This window comes from Colobus angolensis, unplaced genomic scaffold, assembly GCF_000951035.1.
Source record: "Colobus angolensis palliatus isolate OR3802 unplaced genomic scaffold, Cang.pa_1.0 Scaffold11, whole genome shotgun sequence".
Taxonomy (NCBI): domain Eukaryota; kingdom Metazoa; phylum Chordata; class Mammalia; order Primates; family Cercopithecidae; genus Colobus; species Colobus angolensis.
The window spans coordinates 1,796,864-1,807,227 of record NW_012112030.1 but is presented as its reverse complement, the minus strand read 5'-3'; the positions used below and the strand labels follow the sequence as shown (position 1 = coordinate 1,807,227).

At 51.5% G+C, this 10,364-nt stretch overlaps 1 protein-coding gene across 2 annotated transcripts in view; it reads left to right on the top strand.

The window, feature by feature from the left end:
* Positions 1–8,113, top strand: part of SCNN1A (sodium channel, non voltage gated 1 alpha subunit) — a 35,683-nt gene extending 27,570 nt beyond the window's left edge. For both annotated transcript variants that reach the window (XM_011951728.1, XM_011951725.1), the window contains 8 exons: positions 162–325; positions 748–846; positions 1,046–1,163; positions 5,558–5,636; positions 5,745–5,802; positions 5,955–6,010; positions 6,158–6,233; positions 6,702–8,113. In XM_011951728.1, the coding sequence (XP_011807118.1) occupies positions 162–325; positions 748–846; positions 1,046–1,163; positions 5,558–5,636; positions 5,745–5,802; positions 5,955–6,010; positions 6,158–6,233; positions 6,702–7,082 (1,031 nt within the window). In that variant the 3' untranslated portion in view covers positions 7,083–8,113. The remainder of the gene's footprint in view (positions 1–161; positions 326–747; positions 847–1,045; positions 1,164–5,557; positions 5,637–5,744; positions 5,803–5,954; positions 6,011–6,157; positions 6,234–6,701) is intronic.
* The last annotated feature ends 2,251 nt before the right edge of the window (positions 8,114–10,364 follow it).

Sequence of the window (10,364 nt, the reverse complement as noted above, 5' to 3'; positions counted from 1 at the left end):
CCAGGATGGTCTCGATCTCCTGACCTCGTGATCCACCCGTCTCGGCCTCCCAAAGTGCTGGGATTACAGGCTTGAGCCACCGCGCCCGGCCTGGATTTCCATCTTCTAACTCTTCTCCAGGATTCCTGCCTCTGCCAACTCTGCTCTCTCTGCACCCCTAGGTCTGTCCCTGATGCTGCGCACAGAGCAGAATGACTTCATTCCCCTGCTGTCCACAGTGACTGGGGCCCGGGTAATGGTGCACGGGCAGGATGAACCTGCCTTTATGGATGATGGTGGCTTTAACTTGCGGCCTGGCGTGGAGACCTCCATCAGCATGAGGAAGGCAAGGATGCTGACTGGGAGGCCTGGAAGGAGAGCCTCAGATTGCAGAGGGGCAGGGGGAAGGCATGGGAGGCTGTGGAGGGAGAGCGTGTGGGGTGGGCCTTGAGCATGTGGAGGTCTTCAGGAGCAGGAATGAGGGGCAGAGGGGCTGGCACTGGGAAGTCAGGCCCTGCAGGGTGGACCTTGGGGGACAAGTGCTGAGAAGGCATTCAGGGCATGCTGAGGATTTCTGGGGATGCTCTGGGCCCACTGGCCTTTAAATGAGCAGTGGGTGGGCATGAGGTGGCTGGAGGCATGTATTGAGAGGGTGAGGCTGGTAGGAGGGGCTGGCAGGTGTGAGATACAACCTGGAACTGAGGGAAGGCAGAGAACCCGGAGGCACTTGCTCTGTCCTCTGATCTCTTGGTGTATGTGGGTTCATAGGAAGCCCTGGACAGACTTGGGGGCGACTATGGCGACTGCACCAAGAATGGCAGTGATGTCCCTGTCAAGAACCTTTACCCTTCAAAGTACACGCAGCAGGTAAGGCCCAACCTGATTCTGTGGCAGCCCCTCCCAGGCCTGCCCTGGCTGGTCCTGCAAAGCTGGAGGGATTGTGTGTGTGTGAGAGAGAGGGAAACCGGGGGGTGGTGGAAAGAGGATGGAGGCTCTGTGCAGAGAACTGCTGAGTTCAGTCCCGAACCCCCTCTCACCCCCTCTCCTCTCCCCTCCTCCCTTCCAGGTGTGTATTCACTCCTGCTTCCAGGAGAACATGATCAAGGAGTGTGGCTGTGCCTACATCTTCTATCCGCGGCCCCAGAACGTGGAGTACTGTGACTACAGGAAGCACAGTTCCTGGGGTGAGACTCCAGGGAGCCCCTGCCCTGCCCCACTGACCCCAGTACTCCCTGAGGCGCTTCTTCCTCTCAGTCCCCTGTCTGTGGGGATGACTTCTGGCGGGGATGACATCCCACCTGCTGGGATGAATCCTCCCTTGCTCTTGTTCTTCAGCCTTTAGTCTCTGCCTCTGTCAGTTTCCCTCTCCCTCAGTCTCTCTCTCTCTTTTTTTTTTTTTTGAGATGGAGTCTCACTCTGTCACCCAGGCTGGAGTGCAGTGGTGCAATCTCAGCTCACTGCAAGCTCCGCCTCCCGGGTTCACGCCATTCTCCTGCCTCAGCCTCCCAAGTAGCTGGGACTACAGGCGCCCGCCACCATGGCTAATTTTTTTGTATTTTTAGTAGAGAGGGGGTGTCACTGTGTTAGCCAGGATGGTCTTGATCTCCTGACCTCATGATCCACCCACCTTGGCCTCCCTCTCTCTTCTACTTCGTTCTTCCCTCTCAGTGTTGCAGTCTCTCTGTTTTGGCCTTTGTGTGCTTGTCAAGGAACTGTCCCATTTCAAACAACCTGTAGCAGAGGGAAGAAGAGCAGCCGAGAAAACCTCCAGCCATTCCTCACTGGCTGCTAAGGTTTCAGTGCATGCGCTGCCCACAGCTTCCCTGCTTAGTGCCCAGGGTGCTTAGCTGGGCAGGCTCTGGAGGGGCTGGGTGGGGTACACAACACTTCCCTGGGGCACAGGAAGAAAATATTAGAAGTTACATGGGTCTGTCTCGTTCCTTCACATTTGCCATCTTATGTGCTTTAGAATGGACATACTTTCTCCATTCAACAGTAGAGGTATGTAATTTATAAATCAAATACGTGTATTGGACCTGCTTATTTAAGATTTTTTTTTTTTTTTTTTTTTTTTTTTTACCTGAAAAAGGGCACAATCAATAAAGTTTGAAGCACCTTGGAATCTCCTCCTTATCCTGGTATAGGAGTAGACAAATCTCTTTCGACTACAGCTGAGTTGTTTGGCAGGGAAGTTGTGTGCCAGGAAGCTGAGAGAGAAAGAAAATCACAAAAATAAAATATGGAAGCTACAAGGGTTTGCATTCCTGGAGTGCATGCGCTTCCCCGGCACAACTGGCCTGCTCCCCCTGCAGTTCCTCCTCCCAGGGCTCTCCCCTGGGCCCAGCTGTCCCACAGGGTGGGCCGAGGGCCATCACAGGAGGTGACATGGTAGTGGACACTGGAGACACGGAGGCCTCAAAGGCAGCGGATTGTCTCACCCCAGAGTTCAGCGTCCGTCCCTACCTTGTTTCTGTCTGTGGTGACTTTTCCACTTCTGTCCTTCCCTGGGCTGGCTCCGCAGTTCTCTTCTGCCTGGACTTTCCAGTCGTGGCCTCCTGGTTCCTGTCTCTCTGACCTTAGAGGAGTGTAGCACATCAGAACTGGGGGAAACCCAAAGGCCATCTGGCTTCACCTCCTTTCTCATATGAGCAAATTGAGGTCCAGGGGGAGGATGTGACATGTCCCAGGGTATACAGGACTGGGACAGAGGGGATGCCACCCGGGATTTCTCCTTCCCCTCAAATAATTATTTCTATGTCGTGGGTTTGCACATCTGTGAGTGAAAAATAACAATATAGATTGCTGAGAAGTTGTGAGGATGAGAGAGGAAGTAAGGCTAAAAACACAGTCTGCTGCATTTCCTAGGGCTTACTTCCCCGGAGAAGAGGACCAGCTGCTTCCCCTTCTTCCTAAAGATCTCCAACCCTGGTAGGGATTTGGGTCAGAAATGAAGAAGGACTTCGGACTGAGGAACTAAAAGTAGCAATAATGACAAAATAACCTTACTTAGAATTTGGGAAATAGGGGAGGAGGGGAATCTGCAGTTCCATTATTTTTATTTTTATTTTTTTGGTAATAGCTTTATTGAGATAATTTATATCCCATACGATTCACTCATTTAAAGCGTACAGCTTCATTTTAGTCAAATTTTAGTTTTTAGTTTTAGGTTTTCAGTATAGTCCCAGAGTTGTGCAATCATCACCACCATCAATTTTGGAATATTTTTAGTGTTCCCAAAAGAAACCTTGTACTCACTCATGCTGGGCATGGTGGTTCATGCCTGTAATCCCAGCATTTTGAGAGGCCAAGGTGGGCAGATCACTTGAGCCCAGGAGTTCGACACCAACCTGGGCAACATGGTGAAACCCTGTCTTTAGAAAAATTAGCTGGGCCTGGTGGTGCACACCTATAGTCCCAGCCATTTGGGAGGCTGAGGTGGGAGAATCACCTGAGCCCAGGAGGTCGAGGCTGCAGTGAGCCATGATCAGGCCACTGCACTCCAGCCTGGGCAATGGAGTGAGACCCTGTCTCAAAAAAATAAATAGATAAACCTTGTACTCATTAGCAAATCCCAAGCTTCCCTCCCCTCCACCACTGCCAGCCCTTGGGCAACCACGATTCTTTCTTCCTATATGGATTTGTCTATTCTGAATCTTTTTTTTTTTTTTTTAGAGACAGAATCTCCCTCTGTCGCCCAGACTGGAGTGCAGTGGCGCAGTCTCGGCTCACTGCAACCTCCGCCTCTCAGGTTCAAGCAATTCTCCTGTCTCAGCCTCCCAAGTACCTGGGACTACAGGTGCATGCCACCATGCCAGGCTAATTTTTATATTTTTTTGTAGAGAGGGGGTTTCACCATATTGGTCAGGCTGGTCTTGAACTCCTGACCTCAGGTGATCCACCTGCCTCGGCCTCCCAAAGTGCTGGAATTACAGGTGTGAGCCACCATGCCCGGCCATTCTGAATCTTTCATACAGAAGGAATCTCAGAGTGTGTGATCTTCGTGTCTGCCTTATTTCACTTAGCATAATATTTTCAAGTTTCATCCATATTGTAGCAATAGCAGTGCCTCATTCCTTTATATGGTTGAATAACAACACTCCCTTGTATGGATAGACCACACTTTGTTTACCCATTTGTCAGTTAGTCAACATTTGTGTTGTTGCCACTTTTTGGTGACTGTGAATAATGCTGCTGTGAGCATTTGTGTACAAGTTTTTGTGTGGACACATGTTTTCCATTTTCTTGTGTATATACCTAGGAGCGGAATTGCTGGGTCATTTGGTAATCTATGTTTAACCTTTTTTGAGGAGCTGCCAGGCTGTTTTCCAAAGTGACATCACCATTGTACATCCCTAGCAGCAGTACGTGAGGTTTTCAGTTTCTCTACATCCTGCCAGTTCTTGTTATTGTCTTTTTAAATTTTAATTTAATTTAATTTAATTTTTGAGAAGACTCTCACTCTGTTGCCCAGGCTGGAGTGCAGTGGCACGATCTTGGCTCACTACAACCTCCCCCTCCCGGGTTCAAGCAATTCTCCTGCCTCAGCCTCCCAAGTAGCTGGGATTACAGGTGTGCACCACCACACCTGGCTAATTTTTGTATTTGCAGTAGAGACTGGATTTCACCATGTTGGCCAGGCTGGTCTCGAATTCCTGACCTCAGGTGATCCACCTGCCTCAGCCTCCCATAGTGTTGGTATTACAGGCACGAGCCACTGCGCCTGGCGTATTGTCTTTTTTTAAATAATAGACATCTTAATGGGCATGAAGTGTTATCTTATTGTGGCATAGTTCCCTTATTCTTATACAATTTTTGTTCCCATTTTTCTTTATGGCGTTTAAGTTTTTGTCCATAGTGTATATTTCCTTACACTGGCGTATCCTGTTTTGTTTTGTTTTTCCCCTGACTTAGCTTATTTTCTTTCTTTATTAATTTATTTTTTAGGCCAGGTGTGGTGGCTCACGCCTGTAATACCAGCACTTTGGGAGGCCAAGGCGGGTGGATCACGAGGTCAGGAGATTGAGACCATCCTGGCGAACACAGAGAAACCCTGTCTCTACTAAAAATACAAAAAATTAGCCGGGCATAGTGGTGGGCGCCTGTAGTCCCAGCTACTTGGGAGGCTGAGGCAGGAGAATGGCGTGAACTTGGGAGGCGGAACTTGCAGTGAGCTGAGATCATGCCACTATACTCTAGCCTGGGCAACAGAGCTAGTCTCCGTCTAAAAAAAAGAAAAAAAATTAATTTATTTTTAATTTTTTTTTTTTAGAGACAAGGTCTCACTCTGTTGCCAGGGTTGGAGTACAAAGGCACACTCATAGCTCACTTGCAACCTTGAACTCCTGGCCTCAAACGACCCTTCCACCTCAGCCTGCCAAAGAGCTGAGCCACTGTCCCTGGCCTAGCTTAATTTCTTAAACATTTGGTACTTCTTGGTACTGCCACTCATAGGACATCATTATAATGCTAAATAATGCTCTTGTAAAGTGGGTACCCAGGGATCTTGGGAGACCTCTTGGGTGTGGGGTAGAGAAAGTTGAGGTGCCCTAGGAGAACAGGCATCTCTCTGTACCCACAGGCTACTGCTACTATAAGCTCCAGGCTGACTTCTCCTCAGACCACCTGGGCTGTTTCACCAAGTGCCGGAAGCCATGCAGGTTAGTGTCCCTTCCCCGGGTGCAGGTTGGGAAGAATACAGGTTACCCAGCCAAGCCTTTGAGTGGGAGAACTCTGCCCCAACACTGAACACCTTTCTCCATCCCCAGTGTGACCAGCTACCAGCTTTCGGCTGGTTACTCACGATGGCCCTCGGTGACATCCCAGGTAGAGTGTGGGGAAGCGACGGGTGGGGGATGTGTATGCCCGTGTAATGCTGTGGCCTTCTCTGGGTTTTATGTATATGAGTGTGTTTGACACAACTTATCCCTGTAAGCCTGAAGCGTATGGACCTTGATGACAGCCCCGTTCTTTCCTAGGAATGGGTCTTCGAGATGCTATCGCGACAGAACAACTACACCATCAACAACAAGAGGTGAGTCCCGCCCCGGTCCCAGCCACAAGAAAGGAATCTTTGGGAGGGAAAATAGATCTAGGAAGAGGGATCCATATGGTTGATTATAGGAAGGTCCAGGAATTTCATCCTCTACCATTTCTTCCCACCCTCTGCCCCACACCTAAGAAATGGAGTGGCCAAAGTCAACATCTTCTTCAAGGAGCTGAACTACAAAACCAATTCTGAGTCTCCCTCTGTCACGGTAGGTCGTGCCTGGATGGAGCCTGTGATGCTCTGAGGGTCTTACTTAGCAGGGCAGCTGTCAGGGAAAACCAAAAGGTTGTCTGTGGACCAGAAGGCTCTGGGTCTCAAAGGCAGGGGACTGAAGAAGAGGGTCAAGAAGAGGTCGGGAGGGTTGGAGGAAGGACCTCGGCCGGGGCATAAGGTCTCTGGGGGTGGTGGGAGGGACAGGCATGCTAGATGCTGGGGTGAAGGCGCTTGAGCCATGCCCCCATTTCAGCTGCCCCTGACTGTGGGCCAGTTACAGTTTTCTCTGGGTGACGCTGGCCAGGAGCAGAGACAAGGAGCCCGGGGGCTGCCGAGAGGCTGACAGGACTTGGGGGTCCTCGGGGATGAAGGGAGATAGCTTGGTGAGGAGGAATGGGGGCTCCTCTGCCAGAGTCCATCCAGAACCCTCTGTCCCATCGTCAATGTACCTCTTCTCTCACAGATGGTCACCCTCCTGTCCAACCTGGGCAGCCAGTGGAGCCTGTGGTTCGGCTCCTCAGTGCTATCTGTGGTCGAGATGGCCGAGCTCATCTTTGACCTGCTGGTCATCACATTCCTCATGCTGCTCCGAAGGTTCCGAAGCCGATACTGGTCTCCAGGCCGAGGGGACAGGGGTGCTCAGGAGGTAGCCTCCACCCAGGCATCCTCCCCGCCTTCCCACTTCTGCCCCCACCCCACATCTCTGTACTTGTCCCAGCTAGGCCCTGCTCCGTCCCCAGCCTTGACAGCCCCTCCCCCTGCCTATGCCACCCTGGGCCCCTGCCCATCTCCAGGGGGCTCCGCAGGGGCCAGCTCCTCCGCCTATCCTCTAGGGGGGCCCTGAGAGAGAAGGAGAGGTTCCTCGCACCAAGGCAGATGCTCCCCTGGTGGGAGGGTGCTGCCCTTGGCAAGATTGAAGGATGTGCAGGGCTTCCTCCCAGAGCCGCCCAAACTGCCTTTGATGTGTGGAGGGGAAGCGAGATGGGTAAGGGGCTCAGGAAGTTGCTCCAAGAACAGTGGCCAATGAAGCTGCCCAGAAGTGCCTTGGCTCCGGCTCTGTACCCCTTGGTACGGCCTCTGAACACTCTGGTTTCCCCACCCAACTGCAGCTAAGTCTCCTTTTCCCTTGGATCAGCCAAGCCAAACTTGGAGTTTTGACAAGGAACTTTCCTAAGAAATGGCTGATGACTAGGACAAAACACAGCCAAGGGTACACACGGGCATGCACGGGTTTCCTGCCTAGCGAGGGCTGAAGCCAGCCCCTGACTGACCTGGCCACACTGCTCTCCAGTAACACAGATGTCTGCTCCTCATCTTGAACTTGGGTGGGGAACCCCACCCCAAAGCCCCCTTTATTACTTAGGCAATTCCCCTTCCCTGACTCCCGAGGGCCAGGGCCGGAGCAGACCCACGTAAGTAAAGGCAGCTCCAGGGCTCCTCTAGTCTCATACCCGTGCCCTCACAGAGGCATGCTCCGGCGCTTCCGTCCTGTGTCTTTCATCCCTCTACATGTCTGCTCAAGATATTTCCTCAGCCTGAAAGCTTCCCCAGCCATCTGCCGGAGAACTCCTATGCATCCCTCAGAACCCTGCTCAGACACCATTACTTTTGTGAAGGCTTCTGCCACATCTTGTCTTCCCAAAAATTGATCACTCCCCTTTCTCCTGGGCTCCCGCAGCACATTATAACATCTGCTGGAGTGTTGCTGTTGCACCCTACTTTCTTCTACGTTTGTGTCTGCCTCCCCAACTGGACTGTGAGGGCCTTGTGGTCAGGGACTGAGTCTTGCCCGTTTATGTATGCTCCACATCTAGCCCATCATCCTGCTTGAAGCAAGTAGGCAGATGCTCAATAAATGTTGGTTGCATAAAGGAATGTCTGGAGAGCTGGATGGGGCATCTTGAAGGGGGTAGGGAGTGGATACAAGTCATCACCCAAGCTTCTGGGTGGTCATGAGGCTGGGGGAGGATATACACTCCCATGGCCCTTGGCTGCACCACGGAAGTGATCGTTCTTCACGGGGTCTTAAGAGGGACAAACGGTCTGGTGAATTCCTCCATGGGCGTTGCTGAGCGTCTGCTGTGTGCCCATGGGCGTTGCTGAGCGTCTGCTGTGTGCCCATGGGCATCTTCCATGTTAGGGTGGAAGGGGGAAGACATGGTGCTGCCCCTTCAGGGGACCAACCTCGCAGTGTTTGGGGAGACTTGCCCTCTCCAGTGTCTGAACCTCCTTTTCCTTCTCTCCTTTAGTCACCATCATCACTAACCTCCCCACCCCCGCCACTGCATTTGCTGAGTCCTACTTACCACCTGGAGGCAATGAACCCTCATCTGCCTGCCTCCCATCAGCTGCCTGGTGGTGGTGGAGGATGACGAGGCTCAGGCCAGTTTCTCCTGGAAATGCAAAGCCTTATGTGGTCTTATTGGTACATGATTGCAGAGAGGGGCACAAGGAATCCGCCCAGCTTTAGTAAAGGAGAGACTGAGGTCCAGGGAGGGGCTGAAGGATGTGCGAGTGGAATTCCAGCTCTCTGACCCTGGTTTCTCCCCCACTCCAGCATAAGACCTGGAATCCAGAAGTGATCCTTTCTCACCATCTTTGGGGATTCTGTCGCTGCCACCTTAGTCTCATTCATCTTAATTGCAGCCTTCCTGTTCCGAGGAGCCAATGGGGGAAGACCTTGGGGAAGGAGGAGAAGGAGCTGGTGACAGGGGTAGGAAGGTAGACAGGGTCATGACCTAATACGGTGTGGCGACTGTCAACTTCCCTTTCCTAGACTTGAGCTGATGAAGGGGAAATGGTGTTGCTTCAGCAGTCTCCTCCGTCAGAGCCCTCAGGTGCAGACTGCCCTTGTCTGCCCGCTCAGCCTCAGCCTTGGCCTGCCTGGGCCCCAGCGCCCTCTCCTCTGGCTGGGGCAGGAGGACCTGCAGGAGGACTACAGTCAGCTCCCCTAGACTCCTGCTTCTCTTACCTCCTGCTTTTTTTTCCCCCGGAGCTGTCTCCTTATCTCCATTCGCTTGTCTATGGGTTACTCCTGGACCCTGGGGTTAGGAGTTGGAATCAGGCTGTTAGCGATAAAAGGGTTCAAGTTGACTCATTTTCCTTATCAGGCTTAGTGGTTGAAGTGACTTGCTGAACTTCATAATTCTTACAGAACTAGCCATGAACCCAGTTCCCTTTCTATGACGCACCCTGCCACCCTGTGACACGTGGAGTCTGAATGGCAGGTCTGGGGCTAGAACCCACGTCACCTGGACTTGGAGTTCAGTGACCCTTTGGGTTAAGCATGTGCCTGTGTGTGTGTGTGTGTGTGTGTGACATGATGGGGGAGGAAGGTCACTGCTCCCTGTAGCTGTTTCCTTCATCCTTTGCTCTACAAACCCAAACAGCCAATTCTGTCATCCCCAGTCTGCCCCTTTCCTGTTTCTCCATCTCCTCTGACCATGATTTTTTTCTATCCCTGGAGGGGTGACGGTCTCATTCTCACCTCCTCCACAAAACGTGTTGGCTTTTCATATTCCTAGATCCACCCACTTCTCACCATCTTTTCTTTTTTTCTAAACAAAATTTTATTGAAAAATTTAATACGACGTATGTCAAAATTGTAAAGTTGCTGAGTAAGCATTTATCCTAAATATTGAACAATATTCTCCTTTTGTGGCAGGCTATGTGTCACAGCTTTGGCACTTTGCACAGACTATTAGAAATACCTTTTAACATTAAAAATAGGACATTGAGGCCGGGTGCGGAGGCTCACGCCTGTAATCCCAGCACTTTGGGAGGTTGAAGTGGGTATTACCTGAAGTCAGGAGTTCAAGACTAGCCTAGCTAACATGGAGAAACCCCGTCTCTCCTAAATACAAAAAATTAGCCGGGCGTGATGGCACATGCTTATAATCCCAGCTACTTGGGAGGCTGAGGCAGGAGAATTGCTTGAACCTGGGAGCCGGAGGTTGTAGTGAGCCAAGATTGCGCCACTGCACTTCAGCCTGGGCAACAAGAGTCAAACTCTATCAGAAAAAAAAGGCCGGGTGCAGTGGCTCACACCTGTAATCCCAGCACTTTGGGAGGCAGAGGCAGGTGGATCACAAAGTCAGGAGATCGAGACCATCCTGGCTAACACGGT